Raw genomic sequence first — 19766 nt, 5'->3', positions numbered from 1 at the left:
TCTGTGTACTTAGAGAGCAGCTGCTCTCGGAGATCATCTTGTTTGCGGGGCCGCTGTCACTCTGCATTTGTCTGGGGTGTAATTTATTGGTAAAGTCCAGGTGATTGAGATGATGGTGATCCAGAAATCCAGATGGAAGTCAGGTCACGCACCTTGGGGAAGACACACATGGCAGGTCTTGAGACGAACCTGCCGATCGAGCGTCAACATGAAATTCCGCAGCCTGTTACTATGGCAACAGGAAGTCTGTGGTAGTGGCCTGAAGTGCCATCTCTCTCTCTCTCTCTCTCTCTCAGACACATGTACAGAGCAGCATAGTCTCTTAATGATGTTTCACCAACTCGCCCACTCATCACCAGTCACACAATGAGACTTGCTGAGGGAATTAAAGAGACAGCGACGGACAGTATAGAGAGGACAGAGAGAGAAATGCTCTTGCTATAACACTGCTACTGTATTGAATTAAGTGTGATTGATCATTCTTACAAGACAAGAAGAAAGTATTAGTTATGTAATTGTTTCCCTTATTTTTCATTTAATTAATTTATGATTTAATATATAAAAAGTCAGAAAAGTGACCAGATCCTGAGCCCGCAGCAAGAGTTTTTTTCCTCACCAAGAGTCAAACAAGACAAACTATCTGTTTACTATTTAATAAAGGCAAAAAGGACTTAAAGGCTACAACCAAGACCAGTAGCTCTGTGAGGCTGTACTTAGGCAAAGCCTTTGCTTTAAGCTGAATGCTAAAGTCAGCATGCTACTGCTCACTGTGAAAATGTTAACATGGTGATGTTTAGCAGGTGTGATGTTTTACTAGTTTAAGTATGTTAGCATACACACATTTGCAAATAAACACTAAACACAAAATAGAGCTGAGGGTAATGGAATATCAGGCTTATTAGTTTTAGAGTATTGGACAAATTTGAACATTTTGACCTGCTGGTGGCACTAGAAGAAAAGTCAGGGGATCACCGAGGTGAGACAGATTTATTCTCTGGGGACCATGAATGTCTGAATCTGAATGAAGTCTGGTGGACTGACTGACCTAGAGCCATGCCAGTAACATGGCAAAAAAATGCTAAAAGTGACAAGATCTGGAGTCTTCGGTCACATCATGTTTTTGTTTTGCCCAAACAACACTCAGAAAAATCCCCAAAAGGTGTTCATTAGGGCTGCAACTAACCTTTTTTTTTTTTTTTTTTTTATTATCAAATAATGTAAAGTGTTTTGTCCATAAAATAATGAAATTGTGAAAAATTCTAATCACACTTTCTCAGAGCCCAAACTGACATCTTCACATTTCTTTTTTTCATTTACCAAATGTTCGAAAAGCCAAAGATATTTAATATACTATCATAGAAGCCACAATCCAAAAAGTGACTCAAGATGATCATCAAAATAGTTGTTAATCAAATCTATGAATCAACTAATTGTTTCAGTTCTAGCATTCAGTTTATGAGGTCAAAGAGGCTGGAACCAGGAAATGCTCTCAAAATTTATCATTGAAGTCATTTTATCAAGCAAAAACATTCTGTGGCTCCAGTTTCTCTGTTTTATTAGCATTGTAAATAAAAATTTATTTGGATTCTGCACTGTTGGTTGGACAGGAGCCATTTGAAAATATCACATCAGGCCTGGGTAACTTCTCTTATGATTTCATACATTTTACAGACTAAAAAAATTAGTAAGTAATTACCCCAAAAAATAATCAATAGATTAATTAGTAGTTAAAATAATAAGCTGCAGCCTTACAACAGTTTGCTTTTAAATCAGCTCACTGAATTGGTAAATTAACTGATCATTCAGCACCAAATTGATGTTTATACTGCATACTGATCTTTAAGGGTGAAATTGAAATTTGAAGACTCACAGGAAGACCAGCTTCTTGGAGTCTCATTGGCTGAGAAAGGCGACTGATTCTCTTGTCTAATCAACAAATTAATTGATGGAAGGTGGCACAGGATCTGTACTTCTCATAGTCCGTCAGTCACACTGTTATTTACAAAAGGAAACAAGTGAGTGGGATTAAGTTGCCAAGGCAACATTTCCTCTGATCCACATATCTGCATTTATGTCTTCAGTGCTAAGAGGATGTTGGAGTTTGGGGGATTTTCCATCCTTCAAACAAGCTGATGTGTGTTTGCTTTATTTGTTCTGATTTCAGAGAAACTGATACGTGTCGCTGACAGCGATTAAATCCCACCTCATTTGCTATGGTTCTGTGTGTCTCTGTTAGGATTACAGCTATATTTAGTGCTATGTAAATCAACATCAGAGACAAAGACGTGCGGTGGCGGAGCTTCTGTACTCGGCATCGACGGGATGAAGCTCTAGCGCTGTAGGTTCATTCCACCTCCTTCACTGAGTTTCTCATCCAGGAAAAACGCCTCAAGACTTTCACAATGTCAAGCAGTGCATTTGTCAGCTTTAACAGTATCTTAGTTTTCTACACAGAACCCACAATACTGATCTACAACTAAATGGGGATTAGGGAAACCTTCCATCTTCTCTCTGTGGAGCTCTGGCCAAAATGTGGCTCACTACTAGAACTTAAAAAAAAAAAAAAAAGAAAAGAAAAAAAGAAACACACACACACTAACTCAGCATTGTAATTAAACTAAATTTTTAACAATTGTCAGTTCTATTGTACAATATTGAACAGGAGTCACAAAAGTGCACAAGAGGCATTGGTTCAAAAGGAAGGATTGTTTGTTGTGTTATCCAGGTTTCGGTGACTTATGAACAGTAGGGCTAAACAGAGAGAACAGTAAGCAAAAAGTCCCATCGTATATATCTGAGTCTTATGACATGATCAAAACAGTGATGAAAAATATAGACTTATAACATCATAGTATTACCCAGTAAATATGCCACTATGTGCCACATGTGCCTTTGATTTCAAATGCACCACGTTTCAAGATGGACTTCTCAAAAGCAGCAGTGACATTATCCTGCAAACAAATCCTCCATTATAAAACTGACAGTTTGGTATAGTTTATATATTATTGTACATCTGTTGAGACATTAGGTTAAGGTAACGTTGATTTACTTGGTATGTTCTAGAAACACTAGTTGCAGAGAGGCACCAAAAATAAATTAATATGTAAAACAAAAAACCAAGAATCTGACAGGGTTTGAGTGAAAAGGCCCATGCCATCTAAATGTTTTCAGTGAATTATACCGTCACATTATTCACCCATCGAGCAGCACCAAGTCCCCTCACCCAAAAATAACCACCACCATAACAAAAACCAGTGTGTAGGAAGCACATCAACAGCCTTGGAGACATACGACTTTCTTCTACAAATGGACAACAATACTATCGCACACACAAAGTCCTTTAAACACTACACTATGCTCATGGCAAGAAAGGGTTCCTATTATTATTTTTGGATGTTTTTGAAGGAAAGCTCTTGAGACAAGAGATTTCCTTCTTTATGCAAATATAATCAAAAGGACTGTGTACCAAAAACGCCCACAAGAGAGGTGGTGAATTCCTGCTGCAGTCCCTTCTCAGAGGAGTTTTTGTGCAAACACCTGTTGTGTCCTTTGAGTTTCTCACCTCATTAACATCCATTAACAACATTAACATCCTCGGTATGGGCTCGTCTGCCTGCGCTTTTTTTCCATCACATTTTATTAGTGAGGATGTTTGTTTTTCAATCAGGTTTTCTCACAAAAATCATCAAGTTATTATTATGGTGATGGTCATCACTTGGCCAGTCCTCCTTGCCAGGTGGATTTAGACTCACCTGGAGGCACTTTGTGTCACGGCCGTTATATATGTGCATATAATCTAATGAGTACAAACTGTCTCTAACACACCTGAGATAGACGAGAGGCAACAGCGAGGACAGTCTGTAGAAAAATTTAATCTCCAATTCTCTGAGGGGGCCACAAGGATTAACACCAATTATTACTTGGGTGATGCTGAACAGCATTGTCTTTGTGTGTTGCTCATTTTAGCCCTTTTAAGTCCCCTCTTCTGCTCTAAGCTCAAACTGCCTGTGTAGAAGTGCTGCAGCCTTCAGAAAAAAGACAGATGGACAGAATTTAAGAACCCTCCACCAGCTTCTTAAAGCTGTTTCCCCCCACAGAAACCGATAAGTAAGCTCATAGTGTGACTCTTGATTTAGTTTCAGAATGCCAGCGTACAAAATGGAGCCATTTGGTGGAACATGCTGGCCTTCTTCCTTTTAATCTGCCAGTCTCTCTCTCCCTCTCCAAAATCATCTCTTTCTCACATGGTAGTGTTTATTAGAAGCCAAAGCTGATAGTTTCTGAGTGGACATCACCTTGGGGGGAGTAGGTGCCACATAGTTTCTGCCCTGAAGACATACTGTAGTGAATCTTTCATGCCCGACCTCTGACCCTTTCAGCTCAGTGCCACTTTTCTCAGTTATCAACACCTAGCTTGGAAAGCCCCTGCCTGACCTCATGCAGCTCGTCTATCTTTCCGTCCAGAATATCCATGAATTTCTTCAGCTCGCACTTCATGTTGCCTTGCTTTTTTTGACTGTCGTCTATGTCCAACTGAAGACCCTCTATCCTCCCCTCCAGTTCCTTGTTTTTCGTCTCTGCAGCCTGTGGATGGATATTAAAAGAAAAAAATTATTACCTTGCAGAAAAAAGCTGGCCTTTCAGCATTTCACTTCAACATCAGCAGTTTCAATTTAAAAAAGAAAAGGATGCATTTGCCTTTTCACATCATAACTGAAAACCAAGCCTGTACATTTAGGAAACATGTACAGTTTTCTGTGTGTGGGGGATGGGAGTGTAAAGTCGGTCTGTCAGACTAGCAGGCGACATGAGTGACACATTAATGCCAAAGATACCACTGATGGGAGGGGTTTAAAATAGGAGTGCTAAATAGGTGTTGCGCCTGCATGACTGTATCTTCCAGCTGACTTCTGAAACCTGATCTCCACATGGGGTGTCGTCTTTAAATAGAGGGGAGCAATGACCACAAACACAGAGGTGGAATAGGTAGACTCATTTTTTAAAAGCCATGTAAACACATATTAATGTCACAGGAACTGTTTTTTAAAATCTCCTTACTTCTCTCTAAATAGGCTCGAGCTCAGTTTTGCTTTTAGCCCTCATGCATAGACAAAGGTATTTGAGAAATCCCTGTCTCTATGCTTCTCCTCAGTTTGGATAGCTGGTTATATAAACTCCTGCTTCAGCCGGTTCTGTTGTCACTGTCATTCATCCAGCTGGCTATTGCAGAAACAAACCAGGCAGTCGAGCTTTGTGAAGCACAAGAACTTCAGGCATGCCACTGTTGGTTTTATTCTCCTCCCTGCCCGGCTTGAAAGGCAGCACATGCATGGCAGCTTGGATGATAAAATCCTGCTCTAAGTCAGTCAGTACAGAGCGAGATGAGCCTCACTGTCAATGCACCTCATGTCAGACTTGGCACTAACAGTCATTCACTGAGCCTGGCACATCTGGTTTTACAGAAAGTCTAATATTACTCAATGAGGAGTCAGCCTTGAAGAATAGGTGCTCTTTGTTGCAAGCAAAATGGGTGGTGATGGGTGTGAATCCATCGTGTTAAAGGGTGTTTGTCAACAGTAGATTCTCACACCCAACTTAAGCTCGCAGTACATTAAACATCACCTACAGAAATATTAGAATACGTAAGCCCTAAAACAACTGCAGCTGTTTTTGTAGTCGGCAAAACAAATCTGTATCACTAGGAAAATAATAGCCATGACAGATGTAGTATCTCTGCGTCACAGATGAGGGAATGAAAACCTTTTTAAAGAGGCAGCCTTGTACAGGGGATGGACCTTTATTAATAGAGACAGTAACCATGATGTGCGTTAGTGAGACACGTGATGGGAATGTTGTGTCACAAGCCCTCAGGCACAATGATGAATACCTCCATCTAAAAGTGCTGCTTACGCCTCAGAGCCTGTGTGTTACCTCGCTGTGACAGCCATCGTGTCCTCACGTGTGCTGTAAGCTGGAGGTCTACACAGCTCTGTGCTGTGCTGGGCTTTTATCCTCTGCTGTAAATCACAGCAGAGAGAAATGCGGTGTTTGTGGGATTTCTGGGCGCTTTGAACATACCTGCAGTTTTGCGGTGATGCTCTCACACTCCGCCATGAGCTGAGGGATTATCTCTGCCTGCTTCCTCAGGTTCTCCAGCTCCTGGGAAAAGTTCAGAAAACAGCCACAACAAATCATATCAGATTGTTCCTTCATTGTTCTTTTTATGTTGTACTTTGCAAATGTTAAAGATATAGTTCAACATTGAGAAATTAGCTGAAAATTAGATGAGAAGATTGACAAGAACTTTGCCTCAATAAAATACAATTTTGACAAATGATTATCTATATGAGAACCTGTCTAATCAATGAGTAAGTAAAGAGGAGTAGAAATCATGTGCTTGATTTCAGCTTTCAGTAACTGACAGTTTTTAATTCTCAGTGCTACCAGACATTTTTCAGGTGGTACCAAAAAAGTACTGAAGTTGAATACCCGGCAGTAACTCTGGGACATTACATTTATGTTTGTTAGATGTTACTGTTAATTAATGTGCTTATAAATAAATAAACAAACTATAAACAAAGGGTAGCAACACAAAGCAGGTAAAGACAAATTAAAGTGATGATAAAAAGAGAAAAGAATATTGAAGAAACAGCCTTGACTCCGTTTTTCTGCCTGACGCTTACATGTTTGTTTTCTCCTCAATTAATCATCTCTTATCACTCTGGAAATCTCATCCCTCAGCTGCTTTAAGCCAAACACACCATATACAGGTTTAGAGCATGTTATTGCTTCTAGCACATCCGAGTCTTTGTAGTTTCCTGTAACAGCTTTGTTCTGTTGGTTCACAGTCGCCCAGTGCAGGGTCAGTGCTTAATAATTCATAGGCACGTTTTTAATTGGAGGAGTTAAGCGTGTGCATTTCTAGAAGAGGGTGAGTCACTCGGCAGATGAGCCTCTGTGGGCTGTCTGCTGTATCAGTGCTCTACAAACAATGAGACTTCCTTCTGCAGGCCCCTCGGTCAGTGCTGGGGGCATTATGGCTGATACTCAGGACTGTAGAAACGCTGCAGCCCCCAAAGGATGTGATTCCTTGCTTATAGGCTTTCAAAATCAGCTCCAGCACTTTGAACGACTTCCTTCCTGTTGTTGTGTAAGACATACTGCTCTCAAAAGAAAGATTTACATGTTCTATTAATACTCAGGCTGCCAGGTGGTAAACTAGAATATCCCAGACACACTGTTTACCTCAGGGAATCTGAATGGGTCTTTAGGCGGCACAGCCATAAATGTCACTATCTTACAACACTGTAGTACGCGCCGTTAAATTCAAATTTAACGATTAGTGGCTTAATTGATTGGAGAACCAACACAAATGTTAGCTTGTTCCTCCTGAAATGTATGGCTGTACTGCTTGTCTCTGTTTCAGTGGGATTGTAAACTGAACATTTTTGGATTATGATGTGTTCATCAGACTAAACAAGCAATATCAAGAAGAGCTTCAATGATTAGTCAATCGATCAGAAAATACCGATACCCAGTTAGTCCTTTAGTCCTTTTTTCAAGAAAAGCTGCCACACATTTCATGGTTCCAGGTTCTCAGATATTAGACTTTTGGGTAATTAATATACAAAATGATATCATGAACAAAATATTTGGCAGATTTACTGATACTGACAATAGTCTGTAGATGATGCCCTGATGAAGATGTCACCTTGGGCTTTGGGCAATTGTCACTGATTCTAGACTCAAATTAATTGACAGACTAAGTGATAACAGAAAAAATATATTAGTTGCAACCACCATGTTTAGAGAGAATGTAAAGCTTGATCTGTTAAAGTGTTCAGGTTTGTAAGCTGCTCTATAACCTTTGAGAGTAAGCAGTGGGGCTGTGTGTCACTTTTTTGGGAATCAAACTACAGAAAATATCGAAAAGGATTTGGCCAGATGTACACTCCATACTTGCAAAGAAAAAAAATATGCTCTTTTACTCCTGAAACAGACATATATACTGATTTATGTACTCTTTTCCTCTTATGTAACTGAATTAGTTTTGTTCATCTTTTCTTCTGCTTCACACGTGGCTGATTGTGTCTCCCTTCCATGCCATTGATAGGGAGACATTCACTATACAAAAAAGCAGCCATGTCAGTCCTAATCATTGGGCTGCAGATAGAAACAGCATTTCACCAGCAACTAGCAAAGGTCAAAAGACTGTGTGGCCATGCATGGCTCATCCTCATTAGAAATAACAGCATCATTAGGCTCCGCTGAGCTGACACTCAGCTAGTTTGGATGGGGGATGACCGATGTGGTGAACATAAGGTGATGCCGCTAATGGTATTTAAGACAAAATTCCCTGCCACTCTGACAAAAGACAAAGTCAGAGGATGAATTTACATTATAGTCTGATTATTTTCACAGTGGAGCTGACCGGTGCCAACTGGAAAAATATAAAGTAAATTACTGAAAAAATAAGCAGCACAGTAAGAAATATAACAGTAAATTGAGAGAAAAAACAGAATTACCGCCTGGTGATTGTATGCCTTCACCAACCAGTCAAGTTGCAGGAAACATGGTCATAATCTCCCTTTCTGTTTCTGAGTTACAGTGTTAAATAATAATATCATATGTGTTATGCAGAACATTATGATGTCACAGTGAAGCTGACCTTTGACCAGTTGGATTAAAAATGTCCTCACATCATCATTTTAATTGCAAAAAACGTTTTTTGTCAGGTGACAGTGACCTTTGACCACCAAAATCTAATCAGTTCATTGATCTGATTCTCATCTGAGTCCAAGTGAATGTTTAGGCCAGATTTAATGAAATTCCTTAAGGGCATTACTGAGATAACGTTTACGAGAATGCGAAGTACATATGGACAACAGGAAAACATAATGCCTCCAGCTACAAGTGTTGTTGCCGCAGAGGAATGAAGGTCTGGGTCTAGCTGGGTGGATGAAAATAACAAGACCAATTCATACAAAACCCAAGATCCCATCACAAAACCTATTATTTCCTACTGAGCTATAATCACCTCCTGAGGGATAAGAGTGGTACCTGAGTCAGAGCAAGAGGCAAAGAGTTGGTGTGAAGTGATGGGAAGGGCAGAAGTGTGGGGATCAGGAAAAGAAAGTAGATCAAGGTAATACACCACTTCCATTATTTAAAATAGGCATTGTTTTACAAACTCTCACAGACAACCCAGCTCTTGAGAATGCCCCTGTTGTTTCAGGACAGATGTGATGCTGAGGTCTCACCTGCTCTTTTTCCCGTAGCTCAGCCTCCAGCTCCTGCACTCGTACAGTCAGTTGGGCATTTTTCTGCTTCTCCTGATTGGCTTCATTACACTGAGCTTCTAGTTGTGCAATCTGAACACATCAAAAAGAAAGGGAGTTGCTTTTTGAAAAATGTCAAGTCTTTACTGTGAAAAGTGGACAGATTTCCATTTTGTTTATCCACTGTACATAATGATCCTGTGTATTTGTGAAATCCTGGATATACTGTATTTTATTAGTGGTGTCATCTTGAAACTACTGACACTAGCAATTAAAAAAAAAAATTGCAGCATGTTACAAAATAGGAGTTTCATTGCAACACCAGCCCAGCTGCAGTAACAGCCCACATTGATTATGAAACTAAAATGATTCTATTTATGGTGGAGCTGAGACTCTGGTGCAGGGAATACAGAAGCTTATAAAATGTGGACAAACTTGAGATTTATCACAATTCGGAGAGGGATTCATTCATCTCACTGTACAGATTTTAAGTGATAGATTAACTTGCACAAAGAATCTATTCATTTTGTGACAGTTTGTATTGGGGTTTGGTTCCTTTTATATAGGAGGCAACAGTGTTTTTAACCTGTCACCTTTTCGAACAGGGTCGATGGGTTTGTGTACATGATTACCTTCCCAGTTAGAGTGCATGACTGTATTACCTTTTCCCTGAGTGTGTCACTCTCTTCCTTGCAGGCACTAAGTTGTTTCTTCCAGCTCTCTACATTAGCTGAAGACTCCTGCAGTGCGTCCACCAGCCTGGCATTATTTTCTCTTAAAGTCTGCAGCTCTGTTTCCCACTTCTTGGCGTTGGTGTTGCTGTCAGACAGGAGAGACAGAGAGATCCAGAAGGAGAGTTGTTAATGAAAGAAAAATGTAGACAGGTAAGAGTTGAAATGCCGGGGGCCTGTGCTCACTGACATGACACATAATGCTACAAATACCTTTCACTCACAACCATTTAATTAGATGCGATGTACATCACACTGTTGAGACATATTTAGACCATAAAAAAGAAATAAGTGGGAAAAGTCTCAGAGGTCTGAAGAGCTGTTACCCTGATATGTTCCAATATACAGTTATCTTTTTATATAACAGAGTTTGTTTCTGTCCTATCAATGAGGCTGCAGAGGTTTTGATGTATATTTAGTATGCATCACTGTCCCCTTCCTTATGCATGGCTGAGCTGAAGTGTGCTGCTCTCCATCAAATGTGGACAGACATGCACAGCAGCATTCTGCAGTCCTCTGCTGCTTCACTGCTGAGACACACTAATGCAAAAGAAAATCCAAAAGTCCTGTGAAGGCATGAAGAACAACCAATAAAGGCAGGGAACACTGGTGGACTAAACTATGTTTCACAACCACAACCTGGAGAAGTTTGATGATACATGAAAGCTTAATGCACTGCTATGAAGCAGTGCACGGTTGATTACAGTGAGTGTTTTGAAGCAATTTCCCAAAGATTTCTTTTGATGTTTCCTGGAAAAAACGTTTTTTTTTGGTCCTAAATATAAGACAGAGACTTGAGTTTAATTAGTTATACAGAGGAATTTCCTTAATTGATCTGGTCAATATGAGCCCAAGTTAATATCCTTTATGTAAAAATAACTGGTATAATAACTTGGAAAGCAGGGGAGAGCACTTAAGAATTACATTTTGTAGTATAGATTGTATTCCACAGCTGATGTTCCAGCAACAGTGTGCCTTCGTCAGAGCTTTGAGGAAAAAGCTTTTCAACAACTTCTTTATGTCTTCCAGAGCAGCCAGGTGTGAAGTGAAGAGATCATTAAATTATATTCAGCTTTTGTTCTCAAAACCAAATGTCCTCACTGTACAACAAAACAAAGAGATTGCCCTTGCCGTTCCATTAGTCTTGGAGGGGACTGGAAATGCATACACACAAAACAGCATCTCAGTTGACCAAGTAAATAGTCATTCATTAGTCGTTTGTTATTGGAAACCTCAGTCTCCATATTTGTTGAATTGTATATGTCCTGGAAGGCAAATGTACATTAATATGCTATGTGTACTGACTAACAGACTTGCTACACTACAGTAGCAATTTTCAGTTACATGAGTACCAAATCACAATGTCCTGTCCAGGAACCTTCCTAAGAAAGTACGATCAGTTCCTTCAAGGAAAAAATACTGAGACCTACCAGACCTGTAAAATAAAGTGTTGCCCACATCGTCCATGCAGCTGTTCATTTAATTCTTATTTTGTTGTGTGTGAGGTCTTAAGTATTGGCAGGCAAGGTCTGCTAATTGGTTTTTTTTTTTACTTCAGGACCTTTTATCCCATCTGGCTCAATTATGTCAGTGATTTATTTTTTTCTCTCGCACTTATTCTGGCAAAATGTACTCACTCAGTTATAGCTGACTACGAGGCCCTGGGGTCATTTTAATCCCATCTGGAACTACATCTGGTGTTTCATGCAATTACTGATTCATACACTCAGTATCTGGATTATAAAGGCCTGATAACCAAATGGTGGAGAGGAGCAGCATCACTCTTTACATTTTACTGCTGCTGGGAAAACATCAAGTCCTCAAAAACAAGAGGGAGAACACTTGAGCCTTAACACTGAGATAAGAAGAAGAACACAAGAATACAACCGTGAGGACCATCAGGAACTGCTGTGTTTGTCAATATGCTGTAGTAAAACCTGTGTGTTGGGACACATACCTGTGATGGCCCCAGGATGAAAAGTGGTAAACACCCATGTTCTATACGTATTTTATTTCATTCTGAGTATCCGTTGCGACTGAGTAAGTGTCATACAGTTTAATGTGGTTAAGAGCTGGAGTTGAACTTGAAAGTAGAATTTGAGGAAAAAAAAATCTTGGGAAAGACATTACATTAAATAGGTTCTTCTGTATCAATGAAACGTAACCTTACCTCTGTTCTACAGCACTCTTGAGGCGTTCGTTCTCGCTCATCAGCAGAGCAGCCTCTGGACCAACGTGTGAGATTTTCTCGTCATCTGTCCCGTTAATGCTGGAGGCCTGGTTGGTAGAGGGTGTCTCACGTCCAGACTCCTGGCATGGGACAATGTGAGACTTGTTATGGTTTAGGTTGGGTTTTGATTGAAGCTTACCTGGAGCTTTCTAAAGGTCTTATGAGTTCTGGACTTTGTGAAAGAGGGCCCTGGGCCTCTTTCAGTGAAACACTGTAAACAACCTCAACACGTCAACAATGACAACAGAGGAGTGAGGAAAAACTGTTGCCAGTATTTATCATGTCATATGGCCCAGCAGCTTTGTGTGTCTTGGAGCAGAGTCTGATTCCAGCCATCTGGAGTCAGTGCAGGCAGGGAGCAGACCTGATGGAGGGGTACTGAGCCGTGGCTGCTGGATCTACCAATGAATGCTGTTTACTTACTGACAGAACAACCACTTTGAGATTATTTGTGTAGAGACTTTTATTGTTTTGTTTCTTTCACTTGCTTCCTTATCCTCTTAATTGCTGTAGTGCCTGCCAGGTAGTAAGCCGCTAAGGACGACCTTTGATCTCTCATTCATGATTCAGACTATTACACAAATCATTTCTGTTGTGTTAACATGTAATATTCAACACAAGATTCATAGACCTGTGTTCATTTAAATACTTGAACTTGATACTTGCGTATTGCAGAATAAACACAGAATCTGGTGTTTGAATCCTTTGGTGTTTGTGAAGGAAAGTGAGCTAAATGAAACATTTTTATTTCTGTGTTTCTCTGCAGTGCTGCTATTTTTCTCTCTGTACAGGACCACAGTGACCATAGAGGAAACAGCTGGACAGCAGAAGTATTGTACTGAATCAGAATTTCAAACATCAAAGATATAATTTACCTGGGAGTGGTTACTCAGTGTTTCCACCTTCTCTTGAGATTTGTCCCTTGCTAGCTTGGCTGCTTCTTTTACCTCCTGGAACTTCTCAGCAAACTGAAAATATCAGGGAGATGTGAATGATTAGTGGCAATACAAGCTGATGTGTCATACACAGTGTGGCTCATCTTAAAAGGTTTTGGGAGATCATAGAAATAATTGGCTGCATAGTGACAGTGAGGATTTAAAAATCAGGTGTACCCTTAAATCCTTTTCTGATTGCTTCAATTCCCCACCTGATGTTCAGTTAATAACCAACTGTGCGCTGTCGCATTTGACTTTCTGGACAAATACATAAATCAGCCGTCTCTAAGCTCTGTGACTTTATGTGATGCTGCAGAAATGTTGCCTCTCACCTTTGTCAGTTGCTGCTCCGAAGCAAAGCCCAGTCCAAACACAGTGTTGGCCCTGCTGTCTGCCCACTGGCCAAACTTCTGTGATGTCTTGGTGAACGTCATGTTGGGTGTGATGGTACTGTTGATAATCACCTGTTTGGATAAAACAACTTAATATTAATTTCTAGCCTTATTGGAGATCATAGTTCTAAGTTCATCTGACACAGCACGCTCGCCTCAGGCTCATGTCTGCTGCTGTGTTTAGAAAATTATGTTTAATCAAGCCGAGACTTATTAGAGGAGAAGCTCCAGCAGTTGCATTCATGTGATGAATAGTCCTATTGATTTAGTAAAAGACAATCTCCTGTTGTAGCTCCATTCATAGCAGAGTAAAGCTGTAATACACTGCCCATGTCTTCCACTATGCCCACACTGACAAGTGTGATTACAATTGGCATATTTATTATTTTTTTCAAGTGTTCCTATTCATAAAAACAGTCATTCATATGCATGTTTGAGAGCCTCTCTACAATACAAAGTAAATATTCAACAATGTAATACATCAAACTGATTACACAAAGAACTACTTGCTCAAATAGTACTCATCTTTTATACCCTCTAAATAAAGGGAACAGATATTTTCTACTTACAAATATATATAATGATTAAATTCAAGTTAATTTAATTCATTAAGCAGGATGCAAGATGGCAAACACACAATTACATTTTTTGCTGTAACAGTCTCAGTGTCTCACAATATGTCTCATATAACCTAAGAACCAAAATTTCAGTTTATTACTTTAAGTTCTGTTGGTGTTTATTATACCTATGTCAACCAGATTTCACATAAAATTGTACTGTGTGACAACTAGTAGTAGTCGTAATATCAACAACAACAACAACAACAACAACAACACTACTAATTAAAAGTTATCTTAAGTTTTCTTAAAGTATTTAATAGAAAGAAAAAGGGGAATTACAAACAAAAGAAAAACAAACTTAAGTGATACAAAAAAAAAAATACAAATACAAAATTAAGTTATAGGAAAATATAAAGTGTCCCTATGGTGGGAACATAACACAACAACAACATGTCAAACGTTTGTAAAAGATTTCCAATAAACGAATGTACAGTAATCATGATGCCTGTCTGATCTCAACATGTAGACTGTCCCACAGTTTGGGGGGCCTAACAGCAAAGGCCCAGTCACTAGCTGAGACCTAGCAATAACCAGCAGACCTCCATCCACCGATCTAAGTGAAAGCCCAGGGCCATAAGGGGTTAAGTCCTTGATGTCATTTGAAGCAAAGCTTTAAAAGGTGATATGCAGAATTTTAAAATCAATGTGGAATGTAACAGGCAGCCAGTGTAAGTTTGCAAGCACTGGAGCAATGTGTTAATATCACTTGGTTCTGGTTAACATTCGTTAAGCAGCGTTCTGTACCAGCTGGAGTTGGTGAAGGGAGCTGATGCAGTGGTCCAGACAGGAGAAAGAGAAAGCATGTATGACTTTATGTAAATCGGGTAGCTGCAACGCCAACACATGCACTCTCATAATTCACTGGTATCCAACCTTTTGTCTGAGTTGACAGGTAAGGCCATAGCACAAAACCATACTTTGCTACCAATTCAACAATTAATGATGACTCAGAGTCAAATGAAAGACAATGCAAATTGTTAATGGGTATTTCAAAGTTACATGGTCTCATGTAGCGGTACAAATGCAAATTCAGCTTCATGGGTCATGAGCAGAAAACACCAAACATTACACCTCACTCAAGTTATTATGGTCAAGCAGCCCATGGGAGACCCCATGATTCGGGGGAGGGATACTTAGGAGGAATAGGGTGGGAGAACGTGAGTGGGGGCAGGTACAGTATAAACTGGATGTGTATGCAAAACATTTGAATCATTTGTACCAGTCATCTTGTTCCACAATCGCAAAAGAAAGATTTGTTCAGAAACTAATTCATAAATAAAACACTGACACAGACTATGCAGAGTTGACTGCTGACCCACTAACCTCTAAGTAGTCAAATTACAATCTCCATATTTGCTACAGACCACATTCACCTGTTGCAGCTATGCAGTAAATCAGCTGCCAGAAAACATTTGCCGCAGTCTAAAATTGTAACTGGAGCATGAGACAGTGTCAGTAGAAACCAATAGATGCCTAAAACACTATTTCAGTCTGACCAGACTGCACCGATTTGTGTGTTTACTGCATCGCTGTAAATATACTCACACATCTAATCCTACATGAACAGCGAGATGTGCATGTAAACACTGGCAGCTTTACTTTGCGCATGTACACAAAACCAGTCTCACTACCAAGACATGGAACTTAGAAACAGCACATGCAAATTACCAACAATTAAGAAACAATAGAAGACAATTTAATCACAGCGCAGCCCTTGTTTCATAGCAACATGGCTCTGAACACGGGATTTGAGAATTCAAATTGCTGACAGACTCATGTCCTTTTCTACGCCCCCACCGTCTCCCTCTCCATCTTTTCATTGGCTGAGGCGTTAAAACACTTTACACTGCGTCATTACTGGACACAGACCCAAAAAGAAGAGAATGAGCTAACACCATGAGCAGATTAACATGCAATCAATACATACTTAGACATCTGTGTCACATTCTGAACAATGCTAATGGCTCCTAGAGAGGGATCATTTCACATACACAAACCAAAGACCTTTATCAGTGCCATGTAGTGTAAAGATTACAGCTGCAGCCTCTGATTCAGGCTGCATTCCCGCATCAAGGGTTTATGAGAGTGGCAGTTTACCAAGGTGCTGGTAATCTAATTTTAAAATCATCATTCTTTCAAAGGCTTCATCAAAACAAAGGTGACCTAATTTCCCCTGAAGAGGAACCTGGGCAAAGCCTGAACAACACTCACACGTCTCATCTTGAGAGGCTGAGTGAAAATATAACAGTTCTTATCACACTGGCTCAAAGAGAAGAGTTAAGATAAGATAAAACTTTAATGATCATTGTGGAGAGACTGGGCCGGTTCTGCAGAATAAAACAAAATAAATAATAAAAAAAACAAAAAACAAAAAAAAACAAAAGTAAAGGAAACAATTAAGTAAACAGTAACGGATCATGTACAACATACATAATCAATAATTTAAACACTAGAACATAAAGTCATGATAAGCTTGGTGGAAAAGTCCAAAGTAAAACTACAGTAAGTGACTGACCCTCGCACCTTTGTTTGTGATGTGTAAAAGGATAATGAGCAGCAAGAGCATGATCAGTTTTACACCCCTGAAATCACACACTGTGGACCTGAAGCTCCTTCAAATTAAGACATTATCACTTACAACTACAGATGAATGATAAATCAGTCTCATTAATGTGGTAATTATTTCAAGTTAATTGTAATAAGAAGCTAACAAAAGTGTAACTGAAGTTTTTGCCTTACACATGGAGAGTTTTGATAGATGTTGAGCTGTAACATGAAGTCAATGTATTATTTTATCACCAGAAATCATGAAGAAAGTATATTATACATTAATATTGTTTTTATATATATTAAAAGGAAAATACTGTGATACTGAATTCAACTAGAATGCCCAACACATACAAAATCATAAGTAGAAACATGAGTATCAAATGATGTGGAATCCCAACTAATAACATGTAAATTAAGATACAAGACTACTAGGTTGCCCCCATCTTTGTGGACTTTGCATGTGCTGGCAAGTATCAGAGACTGGGACGGAGTGACAGAGGGAGGGAGAGCGGAGTGACGCCAGCAGCTGTGCGGGTGGTTAGCCGGGGCTGTGGATCAAGTGGCACAGGAGGTGCAGAGTGAAGCTCTGCTGGCCAATGGCACGAGGGTCAGCCAAAAACTCGGAGAGAGCCAGGAGGTTAAAGGAGAAATCTTATGTGTCTGCAGAGGGCGCAGAATCTGCAGAGTCAGTGGCTACAATAAGAGATGTAGAACATGAGAATACGGGAGGGAAAGAGCTGTGACCACTTGTCAAGAACCAAATGTCAGATGATTTTGTCAGATCTGGAAAAAAGGCCACCCGCTACACTGAGTGGTAGCTTTTTAAAGATTATGGGCCTACAATTTTAAATGTCTTGGTTTATTATAGAGTTAAAAAAAAAAACCTTGGCAAACTTGTGAATCACTTTCACATATCATAAAAGCATTTCTGTCAAAAACCCTGATACAAGACACCCTGAAGTCTGCATGTTAACCACAGTAAAACAGTGAGGTACTCCATAGGCCCATTTACCTTTTTATAAAATGAACACAATATTCAAGTATCATGTTTCAGTGATTTCCAGCTGAATGTGCAGCAAAAAGCCTAGTTTTTGATGGATATATAATCAAAATATGATGATGACAAATGGGTAGCGAGGATTGTCATGATGATGGACAGGAGGAACTGGCAGTTGTGTTCTAACTGAAACACAGCCAAAGAAAGACGAGATGACGATCACTGTGTCCTCTCATCAAACCAAGCAGAAAAAAAAAAAAAAAAAAAAATATATATATATATATATATATATATATATATATATATATATATATATATATATATATATATATATATATATATATATATATATATATATATATATATATATATATATATATATATATATATATATATATATATATATATTTTTTATATAAATAAATAATTATAATTTTTTTTTTTTTTTTTTTTTATGACCTTTATGCATTTCATCTCACCATATATTAAAGACTTCAAAATCACTGTTCCCTGGTGGCAAAGGCGCAGGAGAGAGGTTAAGTTCATTGGAGTTGGAATTTTTGTGTTATTATTAGGCTCTGATCTTACATAACATCTCTCTTCGTGAATGTAGAACTAAGGACTGGAACAAGTTGGATCAATGAATCAGCTTTTCTGACATGCAGGTCTCCACAACATGTTGTTGCGATGAGGAATATGTGCATGCCAGCTCCTCTGCTGCGATTACCCTTTTCTGCATAGATCTGCAGAGACCTTTACACATATCTTCTCAAAACTAGCTTGAAAAGACAATGTACTTGAAAAGTGCATTTCAGCATAGAGGAAATTCAGATTCTCTGGCTGGAATTGTGTTTCTGCCCTCCAGCCTCTAGTCTGCTGATGAATAGCAGCTTTTTCACTGGAATAAGTTAATAAATGCAGATCAAGCTCCAGATGACATTTGGCTTTGTTTTTTTAATATTTGCTGTCCCAGTTTGTTTTTTCTGACAAAATAGTCGGTGACATGCAAAGCTGTTTACAAAACTGAATTTGCTGATGTTGGGGCTTCACAGTGGCTCATAGTAGCTTTGGTGTGAGAGCATCATAATCCTAATAAATAATTGCTTTGGGACTCGAATCAACTCAGTGCATTCTCTCATCATGACAGCTGGGTATACAATAAAGCATCTAAACTCCATCTTAAAAGTGCTGGGGGTGGGCAAATACTGAAGTGTGCACATCCCCAGATCCATCCCCAGTAGAAACAATTCTTTGTCTTGGTGGAAACAAAACTGTATGACACAGAAGCTGAGAAACTGCATGGTGTGCTTGGGCTGCAGCTACAATTTTACAAGGGAACAAGGTGATGATAACACAGGAAACTTGGCTTTAGGTTGTAATATCGGTGTAAAAATTAATAAACTAGTTAAAAACTTAACATCTGGCGAACATACCAGCCAAAAACTCATTTAACAAGCTTGCTTGGAGGAATTTGAATTCTTATTCTTGGCAGAAACATCGTCTTTTAGCTCACCAGCCCACAGTACATGAGCCAAATGTTAATTCTCGACACCGGCTGTGAGAGAAGTAGTAAAAAATAACAAAATAGGTAGATAAAGAGACAGTAGGATCTATCACAGAAGAATATGAGGCAAAAAAATTAAATAAAATTAAAAATATTCGAAACAAGAGCTGGAGGTTTTTTACATGTAGGCTGGAAAAGTTATCACACTTGGAATAATTCATCAAGTACAGCCAGAAAACTCTTCACTGTGTTGTCATAGCTCTTGCTACATTGCTGTATAAGATGCATGATTCAGGATGAGTGAGAGTCAAAAGTGCTGATATGCTCCTCTGCTTGTCGTATCACCATCAGCGAGTTGCTCGGCCATCACGAATGGACGAATATAAGCTGACGGTCTGTCGTAGTTGGTGTGTACAGCAGCACAGACTATTCTTCTAGACAGACCTGTCTCCCTCGAAGCTAGTGTACAAACTAGAAACTATATTTAACATTTATTTGATATGACTCAACGTTTCCTCGCTTTCGGTTA

General features: G+C 39.3%; 1 protein-coding gene across 3 annotated transcripts in view; it reads right to left on the bottom strand.

Moving 5' to 3' along the window:
- Window positions 1-2595: 2595 nt before the first annotated feature.
- homer2 (homer scaffold protein 2) overlaps window positions 2596-19766 on the bottom strand; it is a 34063-nt gene continuing 16892 nt past the window's right edge. For all 3 annotated transcript variants that reach the window (XM_071489017.1, XM_071489016.1, XM_071489015.1), the window contains 7 exons: window positions 13507-13638; window positions 13115-13207; window positions 12180-12319; window positions 9941-10097; window positions 9261-9371; window positions 6079-6159; window positions 2596-4584 (listed from right to left, as the gene is read on the bottom strand). In XM_071489017.1, coding sequence (XP_071345118.1) covers window positions 4396-4584; window positions 6079-6159; window positions 9261-9371; window positions 9941-10097; window positions 12180-12319; window positions 13115-13207; window positions 13507-13638 — 903 coding nt within the window. In that variant the 3' untranslated portion in view covers window positions 2596-4395. The remainder of the gene's footprint in view (window positions 4585-6078; window positions 6160-9260; window positions 9372-9940; window positions 10098-12179; window positions 12320-13114; window positions 13208-13506; window positions 13639-19766) is intronic.

Source organism: Trachinotus anak, unplaced genomic scaffold (genome assembly GCF_046630095.1).
Source record: "Trachinotus anak isolate AG129_WGS33_773 ecotype Australia unplaced genomic scaffold, CSIRO_AGI_Tana_v1 ptg000011l, whole genome shotgun sequence".
Classification (NCBI taxonomy): domain Eukaryota; kingdom Metazoa; phylum Chordata; class Actinopteri; order Carangiformes; family Carangidae; genus Trachinotus; species Trachinotus anak.
This window is presented reverse-complemented; position numbering and strand designations above follow the sequence as displayed.